At 40.0% G+C, this 23,106-nt stretch overlaps 1 protein-coding gene across 2 annotated transcripts in view; it reads left to right on the top strand.

Moving 5' to 3' along the window:
• Nucleotides 1-23,106, top strand: part of EYA2 (EYA transcriptional coactivator and phosphatase 2) — a 102,416-nt gene that overhangs the window by 65,173 nt on the left and 14,137 nt on the right. For both annotated transcript variants that reach the window (XM_074842892.1, XM_074842891.1), the window contains exons 6-10: nt 2,290-2,357; nt 4,286-4,463; nt 6,088-6,215; nt 6,710-6,793; nt 20,636-20,725. In XM_074842892.1, coding sequence (XP_074698993.1) covers nt 2,290-2,357; nt 4,286-4,463; nt 6,088-6,215; nt 6,710-6,793; nt 20,636-20,725 — 548 coding nt within the window. The remainder of the gene's footprint in view (nt 1-2,289; nt 2,358-4,285; nt 4,464-6,087; nt 6,216-6,709; nt 6,794-20,635; nt 20,726-23,106) is intronic.

The following is a 23,106-nucleotide window of genomic DNA, read 5'->3' as shown; positions in this document are numbered from 1 at the left end:
CCCCTGGGCAGAGGGAAGACAGACTGCAGCAGCCTATAGGGACACCTAAACTTGGACTTGGGGTAGCTCAGTTAAAATGGCAAAAATACATTCTACCAAACCACAGTGTAAAATCCACCACATAGAGTCGAATCACAACATACTGTGGGAAGCTATGAAGCACGCAGCATTCCTCATCCTCTCACCCCTACGTTTCTACCCTCTTCTCCCTGCTGACATACCTGCCCTGTGTGTGCATGGACACGCTTGCTTTGCACAGCTGGGTACAAAGTTCAGAGTAACTTCATTCCAGTTGTGCAGATCTCTCCTTCTTTTTATAATTCTCTCTGACTGTTTGGAAACCAGGAAGCTATGGTATCATGTGCAGATAGCACAGCAATAAACATGTTCTCATCAAGATTTACACATAAAGTGTGAGTCCCTCGAGGTAACTCATCCCCCTCTTGACAGCTTTAATAAAGGATGATGGATTGTTTCTAAATGACAGTTTAGGAAGATCAAAAATTCCCCCCTGTATTGTTTTGAGCTCTGGTGTACAAGAGCTGTTTTGTGTTCTGTGAAAGTTGTTTTTGCCTGTAAGCGCTGGGGCTCTATTACTCCCCTTCACAGTGGTGAGAAATGCTTAGTTACCACAGGAATATATTCATCCTGCTGCATACTCGTGACTTTTTGAAAAACTGCAGAAAAGCAAAGCCTAGTGTGGGCGGGAGGTGGGGAAATGCCAATAGCTGAATGAGCTGCCATCTTCGGGATGCTGCTCTGGGCAGTCTCCCCATATGGGTTGTGAGGAGGAGGCGTTGGATACTGATCCACTCGTTGCCTCTGAGGGGTGAATGCCAGGAGGAGGCATCACCTGAACCCACCTGCGCTGGCTCAGCTCCCCAGCCAGCGTATGCAGGGGGCTTGGGGAGACCCAGGCCTCAAGGTACCTCTCTGCCCTTTTCTTTTTAAAGACTACATGTGGCAGCAAATTAGTTCTGGAGGGCAGAGTCCTCCCTCTTGTTTCTTTTTGGCTTGAGATTTATTTCTCAGTGCATGTACTTTGTAGCTGCACTTGGCAGAGTGGAGTTTGTTCAGCTGTCCATTCCCTAGCTAATCTGGCGCCTTAAAATGAAAATAAGCAAGTGGATCTTTGGAGAAAGGTTGCCTCATGAAGACGTGCAGAGAGTCATATGGTTAAAACAGCACTGCTCAAAGTGGTAAGAAACCAGATAAGAAAAAAAGGCTGAGTGCCTCATTAGGGCTCGATCTGATGGTACATCAAGGTGACAAAGTGAAGCCCAGACAAGAGCTCAGTGTGGCCACACAGCACCAAAATCATACATCTTTCACTGTGGAAGCAGTGGGTCTGAGTGCTCTTAGGAGCCCCTCGCCTTCTATTAGGATGGAATATGGCATAGTCCAACTTTTGCCTCGTGTATATCAGCAGCCAGCCCTTGGAGCAAGCACTGTTGCAAGACACTGGAAGCAGACTTTTGATATAGATTCTCATCAAACCACACAAACTCAAGAGGAAATTCTCCACTCATGTGAAATGGAAGATTTTGAAATAGAAAACAGCATAGATTAGAGTTAAGGCTAGAAATTGCAAGGGGTGCAGGATCCAGGGAGTGAGAAGCTTGCAGCTCTCCTACCACTTCCTTGATGGGAGGCAAAGGAGGAGTGTTCTGGTAGATCTTTTCAGAACCTTTACTTCTTCACTCATAAAATCTTTGCGGTAATGCTTCCTCCAGCTATGGAGACCTGGCTGGACATCAGCTGCTTCATTTGGGACAGAGCCATGTAAAACTCACCTATCCATCCTTTGTCTTCCTAATATCCCAGGATGAAGCAGTGTTTTTGCAATATTGTTCTTATGTTTGGGATATCAATACCAGGGAATAAATTTTCAGAGTCTTCCAAAAATTCCCAGGTGGTCCGCAAGGACAGATTCCAGGACATACCTATGCATGAAAGAGTGTGTGTGTGGTATATGTAATCTGAGGAGTTTTCCTACAGGAGAAGATGATAAAAAATACTCTTCCATTGTTTATTGGAAAAAGAAGTAACTGAATTTTAAATTTAGGTTGAATCCATTCTCCATAAGCGTTTGTTTTAGGGTATGCAATGGTTGTCTTTGAATGCCTTTCAGTAAGCAGACCTCAGTAATAGCCCTAAGTCTTTACAGCCTATATTTGTCAAGATTTGTGATATACCTCTAGTGAGCTGGTACTTTAATTCCTGTTGGAAATTATATCCTGTTGCTTTGATTGCTGGTGTGTTTTATGACCGTGATATTCTTTCCCTTAGGCACAACAGGGATTTACCAGGGAGCCAATGGCCTGACAAATTCTGCAGGATTCAGTGCTGTGCATCAGGTATGGTTCAGCATTTATGATTGGCAGTCTTGTCACTTTAAACATTTGGAAGATTGGTAGATCAGAGAGATTATTCTGCTGTTTACATGTATTTAAGGAAGGTACTGCTATGTGTTTTGCTGAACACCGTTCTGCTCTACTCCTGTGGCCTATCCATCTGCTGGACTTCTAGGTGTCTTGATTAATTTTAAGATGTGTGTATCAATACATACACTTTGCGCAGAGTGCAGTCCTTGCAGGAGGAGCATGCCCTGGCAGTCTGTGCCATGTTGCTGTAGCAGTGCCAAGAGTTTCATCATTCCTCTGCTATCTTACAACTTTCAGATATGTTTTCCATCCTCTACAGAGAGCTCCACTTCTGTGATCCTGTCATCTGCTGTCTTGGCACTGTGTAATAAATATGAACAATTTGAAAGAGGCGTTGGCAGGCCCTGATGAATATTGAGCCATCTGAGCTGTCTGTGTGCTTCCTTCTTTGAGAATACACCTGTCTGTGGGCTTCATGCTTCAGATACCTTGATAAATGTGTGTGTATAAATAAACAGCATGCATATGTACACAAGACAGATGTTTTCGGTAGCAAATGGCTCTTCTTGATTGGACCAAACAAATGAGTATAGTGTCCCAAAAAATGTGTTTTGGTTGGCCAGTAATTTCAATTCCTTGTTTGTAAGGTGATTGTTGACTTATATATTTTGACAGCAGTGGTTAATTTCTTTATCACTTCAGTTTTGGCTGAAAACATCAGTATTTGCTGATAAAAGTGCATTTGGTTGAACTATGGAGATTACATTAAAAGGGGAAAAATAATTGGGCTGTTTTCATTATTTTGTGATATTCTTTAAGAGAAAACAATGAAATTCATTTATTTTTCAGTTTAATTGTTATTATGACAACTTGAGTCTGTTCTTGAGAGTTCCCTGGTGACTGAAAGTTAATGAAATAGGCTGTGTCACAGAGATGTAAGCTGTTAAGGAGGAAAGAGCTTTTAGTCTTTCTAAAGACTATTTATTATTTAATTTTATTTAATACCAGAGACTAATTAGCATTTCTGAGGAAATAAAAACCTTTTGCTGAAAGACAATCCCCAGAGCATGAATACAGTTCTCTATGTGAAAAAGCAAATAGGTGGACAAGAGCAGGAGTTGCACTTAAAACAAAAAGAAACAAATTAAACCTTTTATGTTTTAATTGTCCAGAGAGAAGTTTTCTAATCTATTCAGGTGTCCTGCTTCTGGGAACATGAGGATAATGGTATGAAGTTTGTTTGGGAGCCTTAAAATCAAAACAAAGGGGTTTGTGATACTCAGCTCCCCAAGATCACTTGCACCTCGTATTTTTAGTTCATTTTTCTGTATGTAGGGAAGATCACTCAGGCATTTAGTTATTGCTGAAATGGACAATCTCAACTGTGAACATTTCTGCAAAACAATTGCTACTTTTTTTCTTAATTTTTGTAACCTATTCTAACAGCTGATCAGAAAATGTTGCTGATCATGGAAAAATGCAGCTCCTTCCTTCACCCAGTTATTCATTCTGTTCTAATTTCTTAGGTATTTTGTTGTTTACAGAGACTTATGTGTTTCATCACAGCCCTCTTCAAAAAGCCACCCTACTTCACTGTTACATAAAATTGTTGAACTTTGTAATACAAAATGTGTTAGCACTGATAACTAAAATCCTATAGAAAAAGCAGAACTTGCCTGATTTCTGACCTCTTGTTGATTAGTTGATCAAAATAATACAGGAGTATATTTGGGAGAAGCAGAAATGTCATTTTGTAAGTGAATGAAACATGGTTCTTTAGTGAAATATTCCTGAACCATGACTTACTGCATGTGTAGATAGCACTGCCCTTGTGGTGCCTTATTCATTTATAAGATAAAACCAGATACACAGAAGTTAGATGTTTCTGTTTTTCCTCAAAGGAATATTCGTCATATCCAAGCTTTCCTCAAAGCCAGTACTCACAGTATTACAGCTCGTCCTACAACTCTCCGTACGTGTCTGCAAACAGCATCAGCCCCTCAGCCATCCCAACCTCCACTTACTCTCTGCAGGAGTCTTCTCACAATATCACCAGTCAGAGCACAGAATCACTGTCTGGTAGGTGCATCTCTTCCGTTTTCAGTTTGGCAGTCTCAGCCACCTGTAGACATAAACACTATGACCTTGTGGGAATTTTTATAAATACATATATTTACATGGATAAATCAGACTTCTTAGCACTTAACAGTTCTGCTAACACGGTGCAACACAGGGTTTTGGGAAGAGATAAGAACATCCAAGCTCTCTAAAACCATTCTGTGTCGTTTTCATGAGTATGCAAGGTTTGATCTCCTCTAAAGGTAGTACAAAAAGATAAAACAATTACACACAAAACCCAGATCAGTACTGAGGGCTAACATGAGTAGCAGTGAGTTCAAAACAAACAGCCATGCTCTGAAAAAGCTCCAGAGTTTCCTGATTGTCTGATGGCTTTCTAGCCCACGTCTCTACCAAAGTTTATATTCACCTCTTACAACAACATGTAATACATGCATTCATGAATAAGTACATCAAGAGAAAGTCCCTCTTTAAAAAATCAACACAAACTGTTTGTGTAAGTTGAAAGTTCAAGACGATTTCCATGCAAAAAGGCTTCAAAATTTGTGGTCTCTCTTTGAGTGGTTAATTTTTAAAGTCTCAAATCTTAAATGGTTTATGGAATTACTGACAGGTTATGATCCTCCAATGTACTGTTCAAGAACAATCTTCAGGTATCATTTGCCTACTAAAGTTTTCATTGGCATGCAATAACATTTATATAAAATGCCACATAATTTGTGGATGATCACAGTATACGCCCATTATAGGTCTGCTGACTTATGAAACAAATCTGAACATCTGTGGTTGCTCTAAAAGAAAAATAAACTAATATTGGTTTTTAAAAAGTGATCACAGATTGCTCTAAAAGCAGTTGGAGGATTTTCTGTTCCTTAGATCTTATCTCAGCCTTTTTTGTGAAAGAGTGATTTCAAAAAGGCTTGTTAGGCACAATCCAAGCTTCTCTGAAGAAGAATATGGTTATTCTAGGAAGCTGGAGAGGCCACAACTTAGCAAGGTGAAAAGAAAAATATGTTTGGAAAGGATTTGTAATGTAAGGTAAGTGAAATCCAGACAGGTTTATGAAACTCAAGCCAATCAAAACAGATACTTTATACAAGAGAAGTTCACCTTTGACTGTCTTTTCTCAGTTATTTCTAAAATACTGTCCTCTGTGAAATGGAATATGGCTAAACAGGCTAGTTCTGTATTTTTAAATAAAAGTTGATGTTGAAAGTATATTTTTGATCGTGAGCATTCATCAAATTTTAAAAAAAAATTCAGAAGTTGAGTTGGTCTTGGTTTCCTTTTCCATTGCCTTTCTAATTTCTCTCTTGAAAAGCACGGAGGGAGTAAAATTCAAAAAGCTATTCTTTTCAATTAAAAATGTGGTAAGGTTTTAGTGACACACCCATTTTAAAATGTTATATATACAGTCTTGGTGATTGTTGAAATTGTTTTAACAGCTCTTAGGAGTTAAAAGTTATTTCTCTAACAATGTCAGCTATTGACATGAAAAGAGTAAGATTTTCTGATGGTGTTTTCACAATGTTTCTGATGCTCTCCATTAAAAGGTTTCGTGCCTTAATTACAATGGTACGGTGCAAAACTTAATTGTACGATGGAATTTCTTTTTTCATAATAGGGGAATATTCAACAACACCAGCAAAAGATATAGAAACAGACAGACATCACAGAGGGTCAGATGGCAAGGTACGAGCCCGGTCAAAAAGAAGCAACGATCCTTCCCCGACTGCTGACAGTGAGATTGAGGTAATAACTTTAATTTATATCCCCTTAGTAAATCCAGCAAAGATGAACAGTTGCATCTATTAGCAAATTCCACCATCAGATTAATGAGTTGTAAGAGCCAGAATAAAATTAGTAATATAACTGGAGCCTACAAACATGAAATAATTGTTCAATTTCTATATTATCAGCATCTCAAACCATTCTTCATATGTACATTTTTTTTTCCTTTTGTGTTTTTATAAGTCTTCTGTTTTGTTCTTGACTTGACATGCACCAGGGGATTTCTGTGGTTTTTAGGAAAGCAGACTCTCAGGACAACCAGCACACGCATAGTTCCAAAATTTCTGATGTTTCATTTTGCCTTCTTTCACAAAGCATCTACAGTCAGTGCTCCAAACGGCTCTGAGATCTTAAAAAGCTCTAGTCCAACAGGACATATTTCCTGACTGAACGAATTCTTTCAATTGCTTAATATGTAACTATATTTCTTTTTTCCACCCCATCTGTCATCACAGCGTGTGTTTGTGTGGGATTTGGATGAGACGATAATTATTTTTCACTCCTTACTCACGGGAACCTTTGCATCCAGATATGGGAAGGTAAAATTTAATTTTTTTAGCATTACTGCTTGTCCAGCCAAATTGCATCGGGAACTGTGGGGGCAGCTAATGAGACAGCTTTTCAAACAGATGCTGCCGATTATATTCAGACATATTTGTATAAATATGTCCTGTGGTATTTCCTTCTAACATGTGAAAATTTAATTTACCTCCCTTTCATGTTGCAAGTAGCCCCTTGTTTTTCAAAAGCTTGTATTGTTCAGCCGCATGTTAGATAGGACATCAGGATGTTCTTTCAGTGTCTGTCTTCTGCAAGAAAGACCCTATCAGGCAGCCTGAATGAGACACATTTTTTGTTAGACCACTGTTTTCTTATGAATCTCAGACAACTTTTTAAGAGAGATTTTGTGTTGATCAGTCTGGGTTGCCATGAAGAATACTGGCTCTGCTTTCCACATGGCTGCTGAAGCTCACATTTTTAAGGGGTTTTAGGAACTGTATCTTTAGCTATCCATACTTCAGATACCCCCTTTGAAATGCAGGCAATTCCATTTTTTTAGGTAATTCTGTGGCTGAACAGACTGAACTTGGTTACTAAGGAGAAAACGCTGGCTTTTGGATTTAGTACCATATGCTTCAATTTCTTCCTAAGGCAGCTTTTTATGATAAACACTTAAGTCACTTTGAATTACAGAATGTCAAACACTTTTAAATGGGTAGGAAAAAAGACAATATCATTACCTAATTAAAGGTGGATGACCTAGTTGGCAGCTGTTTCCACACATGGCTTTGAACAGTCAGCTTCATCAGGAGACTGGAAAATAACCCTGCTTCTCTCTAGAAAGCAGAAATATGATTTGACATCATTTCATGGCTTTACCAGCTGTACTTGTTTTACGATGGTTATAACAAGCTGAATGTGTAATTAGTAAGATAGATTTATTGTTCGCTGTTAGATGTGCGCAGTTGTAAAGGATATAAAATGGTGTTTGTGGTGTGGAAGTCTACTGCAGCACTTGGAATGCTGCTAACACTTCTAACAGCACCCTCTGAAAACCAAGCACGTGTTTCCAAGCAGGGATTTATTCAGACCCATGTTGTACAAGGTAATTGAAGTGGTTACTTTTCCCAGGGAACGTAACGAATGAGGCAGTCTGAGGTATATGTGTGTAGGCTCAAACCTACTACCTGCAAAAATTAGAATTAGGCAGGATCAGGAAACATAAACTTAGGCTGTGTAGATCTGCTATGTGGTCATGCTTCGTGCTGGGTAGGGGCTGCAGTATGCGCATGGAGAATTCCCCTAATGGGCTGACTTTATCCTAGCACAAAACCTCTGAAGCAGATGCCTTCATCTGCTGCCTCCTGCACAAGTTCAGAGGGTGTGGGGTTGGGATCTGCTGCGTGGGGGCAGATGGTGATGGAGCAAGAGTTGTGATGGACCTGTGGAGGTGAGAAGCCCTGTGACCACAGTACCTGTGAGCTCTTGCTGATGGACTACCACAAAGGCAGAAGCTGCCATCTCTAGAGCAGCTGGTGTGGGGATGAAGTGGGGTCAGGGAGTGGAGCGAGAAAGGGTTCGTCAAAAGCACTCATCACTGGCTGAGCTGTTCCTGTTGGCTATGAGAGCAGTTAGGCCAAGACAGGGCACTTTTGAGCAGCAACCTGCAAAAGGGACTAGGGAGAGAGGAAAACAGGAAAACGGAAACTCGGGGGATTGTCTGCTTTGGAGGGCCTTTAAAGGTGTAATATGACAAAATTCTGTTGGCTGTTTCTTTCATACAAATGTAAAGAATGATACAAACAGGAATATTTTTTTTTAATGAATGAATTGCCTTTTCTATTAAGTTACAACAGGCTGCTTGAGAAACTTCTGTACAAGGATTTTTTTCGTAGTTCTTCGTTTGTTTCATCAGTATTAAATTCCTCAGGGCTTTCCTATAAGGGAAATGGTTGTGTTATAAAAGTATTATAGGCTAACGGCTTGATCCAAAGACAACCAGAGGCTTTGGTGGGCTTTGGAACAAACCTTAAACCAAGAGGGAAATATAGCACACTCAGACAGGCTGTCCTGGGAACCATTAAATAGTAACACAATTCAGAAATGTTTAAGTGAGCTGAACTATCAAGTACAAGTGAAGCAGTGAGCCAGAGGTTAATAGAGTTTCAGAATCTCTTACTTGAATAATGTAGGAAGTGTTAATCTCAAAGTAAATTAAGTATCAAGGCTTAAAATTCTTATTTTTGTCCATAATTGATCATAAAAGATTCATGTGCCTGTAATTAGACATGCACATGCTTTGTGTTAAATCTCACACATGGAGGTCTTGGTTCTGTATGTCTTCCTCCAGAAAAAGTGTCAGTTTATATGATCTTCACCATTCCCCTGACCAACATTAACGTTCCAGTATCATCCTGTCTGTTGCACTGGTAGAGCTGCTGTGCAGCCACTTCAAGAATTAGTCCATAAAGTTGATCAAGCTGAAGAATAACATCCCTTTCTGGGGCAAGGGGAGAAGGAACATCAACCATAGCTTCAGATATTGGGGTCTAAACTCTTGTGTCCTTTAGCTTGTGCTTGGTGATGGCAGCAATAGGGAGCTGTCCAAAAAAATCTGATATTGGGGGAAATAAAAACCACAAGAAAAAAAGAGGGGGAAGAATTCGCAAAGAGGATTATCAGTTGTAGTTGTAGTACGTATTATTAATCATTAAGGTTTCAGTGTATGTTTTCTGACCTGATTTCATGTAAAAATTCTCTTCGGTTTCTGAGGGAAACCTCTGTGGTCCTTGCTGTAGATATAGGCTCCTCAGAAAATGGAGAGTTCATCTGAGGTGTTTAAAAAATAATTTGCTCACAGCATTAATAGAAATTAAAGCACAAAATTTACTCAAGATTGAAGCATGAATGAATAGCCCAGCCTAGGTTGTTCCTTTTTTGTCCTCTCTGCCCAAAGTCTTTGCTCTATCCCATGGATTACAGAGTCATCAGACATTTGGTCTTAATGTCTTTCCCATACGGTCACTGCAATTGTAACCTTTATAGTGGCAGTCAGAGTGGCCTGCAAATTCACATCTCCTTTTGCTTTCTTGCCCACGGTTGAATGGATGCATACCTGCACAAACATACTGAGTCACGGTCTAAGTGATGGGGGCAGCAAAGCTGTCAAACCCAAGGAAATCTCTCCACCCTTTCGTTTCTCAGCAGGAGGCCCTCTGACAAGAAAAAGAAAAAAAGTTCCATAGGCAGTTAACCCTGGATATTATATTCAGGGGGGTTTAGAAACCTGTTCTGCAGGCTTCTGATCACTGTATGGGTGCAGAATACTTACCATGTGCCTAGAGACCCCAACAGATGTAGACCATTATTATAGCTTAATATACTGTCCACCCAGCCCTTTTAATCCCTTCAGGCATGTATAATAGAGCTCCCATTCAACAGGAAGATGGCTGCACTCTTTACTATGTCTGCAAAGATCTGCCTGCCAAATCACTGACTAAACATAATGGGAAAAATGGGTCAAAATCCGTAACAGTGCTGCTGGGGTTTCACATGAGTTGGGTAAAAGTCAAGGGGCTTTGGCCATTTGTTTGAAGCAGCTAGGTGCAACACAGAAAGACTCTTTTGGTGGTATTAATTCAGACACAATAAAAAAAGATTGCATGCACTCCCATGCCAAAACAAATCATTCCCCTTTCCCTGACTGAGATATTTGCAAGCTTGTTCCATAATTGGTGTTGTCAAAGCATTGAAAAAAAAAAATTCTGCATCTCTTTCAGCCTGAGAAATTTTAAGTATTATATTGCAGATTCATTCTCATGCTTTTTGAAGGATTAGTATCAAGAAAAAAGGGGAAAAGGGGGCACTGGGTGCATTGTTTTCCCTACCTGAGGGGTATATGTGAAGCTAATACCTGTTCTCAGTATTTTGTAGTGTTCCCAGAATGTGGGAACAATTCTTGTTCTGTGTTTGTACACTCCTTGGGATTTTAGTGTCAGAAAGAATTGTGAGTAAAGTAAAATCTGGAGTTAAAATTCATCTTTATGTACAAGTTAGTCTGAAATCCTGGAACCGAATGGAAAGGATTTTATTTTAGCACTGACTTAAAGAACTGAATACATAGGACAGTCTCAATTCTTGAACTGTGTTGGAACTTCATCAGTACTTCGACAATGTCTGCTGATACCTGGGAGTTACAATCTATAAAATTCTCTGTAAAAATAGCAATTTCTGAGATTGTTCAGCATCTTGAATTGGCTTGAATTAAGAAAAACATAGTGCAAAAAATAATAAAGCACATGATGGCCCACTTTTAAATCAGAGTCATGCAAAGTCACGTTCTAGATTTTAGTTAACCTTAACGGAAAGGTGTTTAGATTGCCTGTGTTAGACTGTATCCGTGTGAGCCTGGACTGTGTGGTCGCTTTCCTGGAGCGGCCCCTCTGGCTACTTTCAGTGGGGACTTGCAGTTTGCCTTGTAGTTGCTTGATTCATGTAGAGGCTGTTTTTCTACCATATATTTTTTTTATTGCTTTTGCATTTCAGAGGTGGCAACATGAGATTTATCCAAGTTGTAAGCAGACAGGTATCAGTGAGAGAGACACAGGCATGCACTCAAGTTTCCAGCCTGTACGAACTTGGGCTTTGCCTCTCTGATGAGGGACTTGCAGTGGCCAGGTATGTGAAGGACTAGGAGAGGGTCCTCCAATGATAGTGGGACCTCAAGACCTTTTGGACAGAATAGCTAAAGTTGCTGTTTGGCCCAGTTGAGGATGGTACGTACACGTGATTTTTCCAGCATTTCAAGCAAATGTCATAGCTGCCATATGTTGGCTATCTGTGAACTGGACTGTCTTGATCTCACCAGAATTGATGTTGTGGATCTAAGAAACCTGATTCCTCAAAAGTTTCACTGGCAGTTATATGTTCTTACAAAAAATTTTCCTTTAAGTGAATGATAATTTCCAATTAAAAAAAAAAGTCATTGAAAAGTTCCTGCTTGGCTGTACTTGAGATCCTTGTAAAACCCCAGGGTTGATTTTTTTTTTTCTTTTTTTTCCTGCTTTCATTGAATGCTTCAAGTAGCTTGTGCTTTCCCTGCTTTGTTCTCTCACAGGAACCTAAAGCCAGGACCTGATTGAAACACCATAGGGATTTAATCAAATCTGATGGTGATTCATGCTTCTAATGGCCGAATCTGTCCTTTACTACTTTACAAACTGAGAAGGGATAAAACCCCATTTTATTGCTTGGTTGTTAAAAACTATTTGTAGAAGTTGCTAAGGTTCAAATCAAAAGCGCCCTCCCTTGAGAACTATTAGTTAATTCTAAGTGCCATGGCGTTGCTTTTTTTCTTCTTCTCTCACTTGAGATGTGGCCTTATATCACTACTGCTGTTCAAACATCTGAGAGTTTTCCATTCCTTTGACAAACATGAGCCAAAGTGCTTAAGGACATCTGTTTATTTTATTTCTTTAATGAGAAAACCTTCCAATTTCTTACTGGCTCAGCTGTGTTTATTTACATTTTGTTAGTCATATGTGTGGGGCACCTTGGGACGTTAAAAACCTGCAGAGGCCTATGCTGAGGGCTGCTAGCAGGCATCCTGGTCAGAAAGGCAGAATAAGCCCTTCCTAAGGAAAACACAGTCCTTGGAACTCCATAAAATAGATTTTCAAAACAAATAGAGCCTAATTCACTCAGTAGATCATGGATTAAGTCAAGATGAATACAATTTGGAAAGGATTTTCTGAGGAAGTTGGAGATTTTTTTACCCACTGGAGGCTAAACCTTGTATTTAATGCCTTTTTAAGTTAAATTAAAAAAGCGTTCAATCACTGCAGGTAATAAAGAAGTCTGTTACTTTAGACATGCTGCTATATCAATTATTAGTTCATTATTGGAGAGAAGGGAGTAAATAATTCCAGCCATTTGATTATTTCAAATGTGTATTTCGGGAGCAAACATCTGTGTTTATCATCTGTACTGGTTGATGAGAAGCAGCAGGAGAAACAGCAAAACCAGATCCACAGCAGCTTAGATGTTGGGTATGGGAGATGCTCTGAGCTTGTGTAGATGTAACCTCTTGTACTAGAGCTTAGGTGAGCAGAGGGTTTTCTAAGCAAAGTGCACATGTGGCATTTGGAAGTATTAAAGGATTATTTTTGACATAAAATATATATCAGAAACAATGCTGGATTGTCAAACCAGTATGAGTAAAGGGAACCTGCTTTTCAATATCACTGAATCGTGACTTGATTTTAATGAAAGAATAGTTTAAAAAAAATTAAGTGACACAGCTTGTGTTAGGAAGTTGCAAGTGCAAACTATGCAGTTGTGCTGAGGATTACACACGGTGATGTGTTTTCCACCAAGCTTTCCAGGAGTTTTGTATTTTTCACAGAGCTATCAAGGGCTTACATATAGAAAACCAATAATTTTCCTGTGTTGAGGGGAAGGGAATAAAGACATATTTGGTTTAAATTCCACTCCCTCTTTTGACATTTATGCCCTGTATAGTAAAAAGAAATTATTTGTAGATTTTTGGTCATGAGCCTTTTGTATTAATAAAAGTAACTTCCATTTGTTCTCAAGCATCATGGCCCAGTTTTTAACCTGTATTTAAGTACAGTATTCCCACAGGACTGGAATCCATTTCAGAACTCACGGGTTCAGACACTGGATAAATTAGTGTCGTCATTACTGCTTGTCCCTAATCATAATGCATTTAGAGATGGAGGAGAACATTTTCAACCTCTGTGTGCTCTTGAATGTGAGGATTTAGTGACTGACATGCCCGTTGCTTATTGGAATAATTTCCAATGTGTAGTCCCCAACCATTTCTGAACAGATACATACCAGTAAAAAGAGAGTCCTTCAGTAAATAGCTAATAATAGTAAATAGCTAGTAAAAAGCAATACTTTGAAAGTACCTCTCAAGTCACAGTAAGGGTTAATATGAAAAGGTACCTGAAGAAAAGGGATTAAATTATATTTGCTCTCCATCTAGCATGGACTTTTCACAAGGTCACACTGTGATGACTGTAGACATTATTCATTTAAATTCGGTAGATTGTCCACTAAAGCTGGATATATCAATGTTTAAGTAAAACAATATGTCTTCATTTTTGGGGAAAAGAAGTTTAGAGTCTGAAAAGCTGAATGATTCCATTTGGAAAAGGATAATCCTTTTTTAAAAAGTATGAAGTGTAAGACACTTAAGTAAGTCACTTCTGAAAATGGGTTTCAGCTCCGGAGCTACAGTGATTACTTAAAACAACTTTTCTCACAAATACCCACTCTCTCACTTGAAAAGCTCTGAGAAGCTGGGTCTACCTGTAGCCTGTGTCTGTTAAGATTAAATTGCAAGCTAAGCTGCTTAAGTGTAGTAAGAGCTAAATGTGTTCTCCTCCTCAAAAAGACGTGGACCTACTTGAACTAGAACTGATGCACATGGTTTATTTCCCATTATTACAGGAAAGCCTTGTTCATGTCTTAAATTCTGATCAAGGTATAAAACATTACAACCAAAGAATTATTATTCTCACAGACTCTTTTTGTTCAAACATGTGGCCCAGGCATTTGTATCTTTGGTTTTTTTATTACTATTATTATTATTTTTATACTACAATCAAGCTGGTCCATTTTCCAGGAGTTTCCAAGTAATTAAATCCAATTAAAACTATTAAATTCTTTCTTTTGGTGACAACTTCATTATTAACAGCTAACCACAAGGAGGAGATTTAACTTAGAAAGCCCTTGATTGTATACTAATCCGTGTCTCACCTCTGGCTGACACCTGTGGCAGATAAACCCTATAGAATAGGAGTCTGATGAATACTCTTAATTAATACTTTCTTCCTTGTAGAAAAGTAATTATTTGCTCATGGCATAAACAGGTATTTGGCAGGGATTTAAAGAGACTGATTAGTTTTAAATACTAGGGCTTTATTTTGTTTTTTTTAAAGCAGGGGGAGAGGTCTGAATCCAAGATCCACGCTCAGAATGACTTTGTCCTAACATTTTGAATGTCGGGTTAATTGGCACATTGCTAAATAGAAGCAGAGTCAGACAACAAGCTGATTTGTTACCCGTCTGAAAGGAGCCAGCTTTGCCCCTTTGCTAATGGCCTGCAAGTCTGAACAGGGTACCTGTAAGGCAGAGGCTTGGAATGGGCTTTGGAGCCAGGATCGGAGGCAAGAGTGACTTGCACTTGAGAGATTGCCAGAGATAAGTCTGCTTCTCGCTTCCTTTCAAAATTACAGTGTACAAGAGGGGAGAGCTGGCTGTGGACATCCAGCCAACTGGATTAGTAGTAGCTGCAGGTGTTAACAAATACATGTCTTTTTAATGCATACTCTAGGGCAAGTATAAGCAGTTTATGAAAAATCAATCTCAGTGTTTCAGGAGAGCAGTGGTAAGAAGGTTTTAATACAGAGCCATTTGTGAGGATGCTGACGGTGCAGTTTGAAGTGTGGCTGCTATGCACATGGGTTTTTGTGTAGGTAATGCCAGTATCTTTAGTAGTGAAGGTAGAGCAGTGCAGGCTTCTGTGTAGGTTAGCTCCTGAAAAAGAGTCTAGGGACCTAGATAGTGTGTGCTGCAACATACTGGCAGCATTTGTACCCGCGTTTGGTAGCTTAAAGCTAATTTGGGTATGCCTACACATTCTGCATTCCCTTTGCTTTGCTAAAATACAGGCTAGCTGGAGTTCCACATGGAGAGAGCAGACCAACTTCCCACTTTAACCCACTGCTTGTAATAGGGAAATATTTGTTCTTCCCTCATCTCCAGTTTTTGTGGGAATCATCTTTAAGCAAAGACAGACTGAAGGCCGTTCAACAAGCTCGTTTTAGCCATCTTCTGTTGTCCTGTTACTCAAAGTGAGGGGACAAAATGAAGGCAGAAACAGAAATTAATTTTAGGCAAGGCATTATTAGCTTGGAGGACAAAATTGAACTCAAATTGTGATTTTTAAAGTGCAGTTCACTTCAGATGCACAGAACTAGTTCAAGGATTAGGAACGGCACGTGCAACTAACCAACATAAAAGCAACATTCGAAGCAAATGTGTCAGCTGATGCCATTGGGATATAAAAGAAAACGTTCCTGTTGGTGAGTGGACACTTTTGTCTTCATCTGCAGCATGTTCCATAGGCTTCTGTTGCCCATGTTTTCCTCTAGTAGGTCTACCTGCTGAACAGGCAGCAAAATTACCCCAAAACAAGCAGATACAGAGCTGGGAGTTGGCAGTGCCTCACTTACAGTGGAAGTTATCTTGCTTGGTCTGGCCACTGTCAGCAGTAGGCAATAGTCCATCAGCCCTTAGCTGAAAGTCACAGCTGTGACAGAAACAGCAGAGACACATGTCCAAGGATGCTCTTTAGGGCAAATATTTTGATCCAGAATGTTAAAAAAGGGCTTACTCTTTGTATGGTTTGATCCTTTATTGTTTATGAAGGAGTACTAGGGAATGGGGGCTTTTTACCTCTCAATTCCCTCAAGATGTGCTTTAAGCAGAAATGGGCAGCTGTGAAACTACTCCTCCTGATTGTTAAAAATGGAAGTGAAGGGTGTATTGAAGAGGGGAAATATTAATCTCTTCAAGAATGAATACTTCAAAATGCCTACTGCTCCCCTGGTGCTTGTTTCCCCCAGCCAGTGGGAAGAAGCTTCTTAAAGCTGTGTGTTGGAGGGTCAGGAGTGCCTGGTCTGTCGTGTCTGGGCACCACTTAGCACCAAAAGTAGTTTGTGGGGCTGTTTAATTTTGACCCTGAAGGAAGCTCCAACAATGGTGTGTGGCAGAGGTGAGGCGTATAGGGATACACTGTAGTGCTGGAGGTTTTATTTAAGAAAGGAGTTGTATCACCTGTTTTCTATCCCTGCCTCTCATTGTCCTTGTTTGTGAAAGCATGATTCGTAGCAGAGGGGTAGGACCTTGCTCTTCTAGTTACTAAACAAGCACTCAGGTTTGAGTTTTTAAATTAATCTGTTTTGACTGTAAAAAGTGGTTCCTGGAGAAGATTTGTTTTCAAGCTGTCTGTGATCCATTCTTCCTTGGGCTTCATATGCATCAGAAAACATTGTCTAGATCTGTGACCCAGGAAGCTTGTTCCCAGCGCTCCAGGGTGCACTTTTCCTATGGAAGGACATGTTAGCAGGGATCATCAGTATGAATGTGGCAACTTTATGTCACTCTGCTAAACTCAGACTACTCTAACATAAGCATTAGCAGTCCACCTGGGCATCCGCTGCAGCACAGAGATATCCTTTAGTGGTACAGGATTTCTGTGCCTAGGAAGAACTCTCCATTGACATCTTCAGATAGTTAATAATTATCAGATTATTTACACACTGTACAGAGAATTTGGACAACACATTAATTGATATACCTATCTCATTTTGGTGCTTTCCCATCAGTCTGATTTTCCTGTTTATTCATACTTGAAAGGTGTAGCAACTGTGTCTTTCCTCTGTGTGGGCACAACCTCTGCACAGTGGGGTTCAAGTCTGAAACTAGTGCTTCTAGATGCTACAGTAATGGAAATAAATAACTGCCAGTGGAACCTTGGCCTAGTGCCTCTAGACACCTATATCATACTGGGAGTGCTGATTTGCCTTTTAACTTTATCAGCCTCTTTAAGACTTGGAAGCATGCCTTGCTATAGAGGAAATGTCCATACTGTGAAAGCAGTGATGCCAAATCATTTCCCCAAACGACTTCCCCTCTGGGTGGTAAAGTGCATTTTTCTGTTTTATTTTCATTTCATCATATTCTCTATCTCAAGAGAAGGATTTTTTTCCTCTCATCTACAGTTTAATTTCCATATTGTTTAGTTTAAGAGAAGGTAACTTCATACACTGTGGAAATGTTTCCTACTCCCCATTAGTGATTAATACCAATAAAGCTAAAGACAAAACTTAGAGGATAAATGACAGATACCAACCAATGAGATTTCCTGAAAGAGTTTTAAAGGCTAATGATCCTTGAAATGTATAAAAATAAATTGCTTCATTAAAAACTATTTTACAAAATATTTTCTTCCTAGCAGCATATTTTCTTCAAAACAGTTCCCCAGTGTAACTACACCTGGGTAGTAAAATTTGATTCAGTGCTGCTTGCATGGGGCCACAGTCAGATGCCCTGATTACTCCTGTGTCCCAGTGCCTTGTCAGGGGAGCAGGTTTGGGGTTTAACAGTAGAGACATGTTCAAGGCAAGTCTGTTGACGTTTACTTTTTGCCCAGAGGAGAAAGCGCCCTTTTTTTCTGGGACAGCAACAAACATGTTTAAACATGAGTGACAGAGATTTTCTTTAGATGGGCACAATGCTTGTGAGTCAGACACATGGCTGAAACCACAGCCATTCTGCTCTAATTAAAGAGAACTACACCAAGAATGCGTAATAATTAGGTTAGTGTGTAATACACCATCCATGTCAACAGCATCTGCCGCAAAGGTTGATTGAAATGTACTCATCCTCCAAACACTGTGCTCCCCGTTAGAGCTCCTCAACTAATTCATTACTGGCCTGTCATACAATAACATGACTCCACAGAAATCTGCAGAAAATTAGAGCAAAGACTACATATAAATCTGCCCTGGTTTAGCATGGCTTGTATCTTTAGTGGAGGAAAACCACTCACATAAACATAAAGATGAGAGATCCTTGTCCTGATGAAGATGAATTATCAAAAAAAGCCTGTTGTGGGAATGCTCTTTTTTTTTTTTTACAAGTTATCTGTTGTTTAGTTTGAACAGGCACAATGCTTTTGAGCTATCAAATTGAGTTTATCAAATTAACAACAGATTATTTTTGCTTCTGTTTTTGAGGTATTTAATGAATAAGAAAATGTTCTGCTGGCAACCTTGTTTGCATCAGTGTGTTCCTGTGCTTTTGCTGTGGGTTTAGGAGCAAGGTCAGGTGTTTGGGGTGGGAGGGGTGGTTGACCCTTTATGCATGAGAGACATGGAAGAGTGACTGAGACACATGGAATCCTGGAGTGCACCAGGATGGGTACTGCAGATCACTTGATTGTGTTTCAGAGGAACAGATCTGCAGAGGCTGTATCCAGTGCCCATGGGGCAGCTTTGAAGCAGTAAGCCAAGAGCTGTAGGAGCCCTGCGGCTGCCATCCTGCATCCAAGGGGCATCTTGGAGGACCAAGTAGATCTGCTGTGCACATGCAGTCAGCTGTTAATGTAGCCCTCCAAGCCAAAAGAAAGGGGAATGGCCCAGCCAAAAGCATCAGTCACTTCTGCCACGCAGGATTGTCTGTGGGTGGCTTCTCTGGCCAGGAAGAGTTGACTCCATCAGGCTGATTCAAGCTTGTGCTTGCTGACTTGGTGAGGAAATGAAGTGACAGCCCTCTCACAAGCAGTTGTGGTGTCTCAGCTGGGTAGCAAGGGGCAGGGAAAAACATTAATTATCTGAAACAAATCAACTGCATGCTCTAAAGTAGAGCTGCAGGTAGTGTGGTCCTCCAGGGGAATTTACTTAAGGTTTTGCCACTGATGTTGGTAGGAGCAGGATCTAGATCTGAGAAAGTTCACATATGCTTAAGAATGTGTAGAAGCTGTTTTAGAGCTGCTGGCATGTGCATTTTCACATTCTCTTAATCATTAAAAAAGTGCATTTTAAAAATGCTGTAGGCAGCCAGACCTTTTGCATCATGTCCTTCCCTTTTAGGAAGCAGTTTGGGACCCTTCTGGGGAAGGGCCAGGTTAGACCCACACCCAGCTAGGCAGGGGACTGCCCATGCAAGAAAATGGCAGGATGAGCCACAGTCAGCCAGCCCACAGAGACAGGAGTGTTGGGTGCATGTTGCCATTTCTGACACCAGCTAGAATGACATATGAACCCATCCAGCATTTTGATGTGCTGTGTTTTCTCTTGTTTTGTCTTTTTCTTTTTTTCCTTTTTTTCTTTTTTTTTTTTTTTTTTTAAATCGATACAGTTATTTGGGTGTAACTGCCATTATGGCTACAGTTCTGGCCCTGCAAGCATGCTTTGTACCACTGCAGAGCACACTCTGTCCTGATCAGGAATGGTCATACTTGGACAAGCATTTTATTGTGCTATAATTGGGTTTGCATGGTAGGATGGGATTGTTTTAACTCTGCTGTTGCTTTAAATAAGTAGGCAGCTTCAGTGGGGACGGAAGAGCTTTGCAATAGCTCTTGCATCTCCTGCCTGGGTGCATGTGTGCTGCCGAGGACAGCAGATACTGTATCATGTGCTGAGCACATCTGCTCAGCACAACAACACATCTGCCTTTCTGTGCTGTTCTGTGCTGATCACCTGAGGTACCGTGGCTGTAAAGACCTAAGACAAGTGCGGTGAGAGGCATGGATTGCACCCTTTAAGAGAAAGAAACTCAATTTATGTTTGAGCTCCTGGGTTCTGTTTTCAGATTTTGCTCATGAAGTTGCTGTTTGACATTAAGAGAGAGTAATACTGACCTTCTGTGGCTGGTTTGAGTGATGAAGTCAGGAAAGGATGTTGCTCATAACTATCCCCTAACCATTCACTAATGATGCTGTTGGATATCAGTTCTTGGTCTAACCTACTGAAGCAATTCTTACATAGTCTCAGGTGTTTAAAGGTTCTTGTAATATCATCTGAAGTGTGTGGGCTATTACTGGTCAAGGCAAGCCATAGACATCATTCAGAGAACAGAATTTGATTATCTAGCAGAGCAAAAGAAAGGATGAGAAAATCATGTTAAGATACACTTGGGAAGTAAAATTACTTTAATGAACGTATCTTCAGAAACAGCAATGTGTAGATCCTATGTTTGTTCTAAGATCTCCCACCCCCCGACCCCCCAAAAAAGAAAAAGAAATCAAAGTGAATGGAAAAAAAATGATTTTCCCCTAACAGGACACTACAACGTCTGTGCGAATAGGTCTTATGATGGAAGAAATGATCTTCAACCTTGCAGATACACATCTGTTCTTTAATGACCTGGAGGTATGTAGCTGCTTATTTTATTTAACATCTCTTTCTCTAATCATTTGCATCTGGTCTACAAACTTGTTTTTCTGGCCAAGAAACTTTCATTTTTGACCCCAAAGAAATGGGCCTTAGATGGCTTATTGGAAGCATACTTTACTGTGTCCCTTTGACATCTTCATTCTCTTAAGGAATTTTTTTCTAAATACACAGTAACAAGGATGGCTTTTGCCAGTTTTGCTAAACCTATTAATGAGGACATTGCTGCTGCTTCTCCTGAAATTTGCTATTTAATAATTTTATTAAGGTAAATTAGCATAGATCCTATGGGGAGGAAGCTCACGCAGACAGAGCAGAGGTCTGCTCAAGCTCAGGCACACTGCAGGATCAAACTATGGGAGTTCAACATCAAAAACCAAGAGGAAGTATCTTTCCTGTTTGTGGCATGGTTAGATCTGACACTGCCTTACACAAAGCAAAAATCCTTCTGAATATACACTAACGTTCAAGCAAAGTGGTGCTAGCAGAATTCTGTCACCAGCTGAGAAACAGCTGTACAGTGATGATGAAAATTTGTTTGCATTTGCAATCAGTAGAAATAGTGGGTAAGGTGGGGTTTGCACTGTGCGCACCTTGGAATCAGAACACTGCTTGGAGGTGTTTGGAGGAAAAATATCTGGCATCTCTGGGCAAACCTCCGTGGTCTTTCTTCACTTGAAAAAGGAAGAATTTGTTTCTGTGCCAGATGAAATGAGAGAACTTTTTCTGTGCCTGATGAGTTCAACGTGGACTCCTGTTTCCTTCACTGCTTAATTGCACTGTGGTCCTCTGCATTACAGAAGGCACAACCTTTCCTGCCACCTGTCTCCTTACAATCTGAGGTTTCACTTGCTGAGAATTTTCATTTCCTTTTGAAGACAAGTAGTGAGAAGCACCTGAACTGACAGATTTTTCCTCTTTCAGCTTTTTTCAAAGAAGGAGTTGGTGATGAGGGTACAGAAAGTGCAAAGTGAAAAAATCCTTCTCTTAGGAAAAAAAAAAGCGCTGCTGTTTGAGGGTCCAGGGCACTATATAAGTAGTGATAATACTTAACACACAACCAGCATTTCCCACCCATCATCTAAACATGTGATGCAACAAAGCTTCATGTCCTGCACGAAGCCGCCCTCCAGAAACCCTCTACTTCTCTAGTCTTTTGCGAGAATACAAATTGACAAATCATTTTAAAACAAGTTTTCTCCTTGCTTCACTTGCTGCTCTGAAACATTAAATGAAGTACTGAATTGTCTGGCCTCAGTCAAATTCTGCACATTTCTCTGTCAGTAAGAGCTTTGTCTGCTAGAAACAGAGTTCTGAGGTCAGTTTTGTCTCGTATGACCTCTCAAATTCTTCTTCAGCCGCTATGGTAGAGCAAAGTTTTTAATTATAAAAAGTTATTATGTTGTGTTTCTTTTCTTTTGTGGTTTCTAGATGAGCAAAAACTAAAGCAAAAACTAAACAAAAATCCCTCAGATCTGGGGACTCCTCATTCCAGGAGGACTATGTAACTGAGTAAGAACTAGTCCAGTGAAGAGCTCTAAAGTTTAACACTGTGTCTCCAAATAGAAATCAAAACCTTCTACCAAATACCTGGGCTTCATCTCCAACACAGGAAGAGAGCCAGGTGCTACAGGACTCGTCCATTCAGCAAAATATTAAGGGAGGTTCTCTCTAAATAGTTTGGGCTACAAAGATGAGAAAAACATCTATGTTACTAGTGCTATTTTGTTGCTGTGTAAGAGAAGAGAAGCAATTTTTTCTGGTTTCCTAGGCTACCTTATTAGCTTACCTGCTTTTACTAAAAAATTGAGAAACATGAAGTTGGCAGCTGAATGAGTCAACATAGCTTTAATGGACAGCCAGAGGGTGTAAAGGGACATAGGCACCTAAAGGTGAGAACAGCTTGCTGCTGGACCTGAATAACTCAAAGCTATGAAAAACATTAAAAACTTTTGAAAACAAGTAGTGTTCCACCTAGCCAGAGCAGAAATAAGTGTTAGCATTGTGAGACAATTTTATCTTAGGTCCAGCACTAAGATAAAAATGCTAAGCGTTGTAATGGCCCAGGTAGCTGGAAAGAGAAGAGCATTTTCTACTGAAAAAATTTCAGTTTTCCCTTTTCATACATGCTTGATAAGTGAAACAAACCAAAGGTTTTTTAACTGAGCCTTTTCAATGAAAAAAAAAAAAAGAATGAGGGAGAGTTCAAGAGAAGTAAATGTTCTTTACAAAATTTCACTTTCCAAAAAAAGCCATTTCAGTTTGAACAATTTGCAACAAGTCATCCATCTCTGTTAACCACCCTACTCCTTCATTTAGGATGATAAATAAAAGTCAGGTTTGAGTATTCACAAAGTGAT

The sequence above is a fragment of the Strix aluco genome, chromosome 17 (assembly GCF_031877795.1).
Source record: "Strix aluco isolate bStrAlu1 chromosome 17, bStrAlu1.hap1, whole genome shotgun sequence".
Classification (NCBI taxonomy): Eukaryota; Metazoa; Chordata; class Aves; order Strigiformes; family Strigidae; genus Strix; species Strix aluco.
Note: the sequence above shows the minus strand (reverse complement) of the source record. Positions and strands in the feature narration are given on the sequence as shown.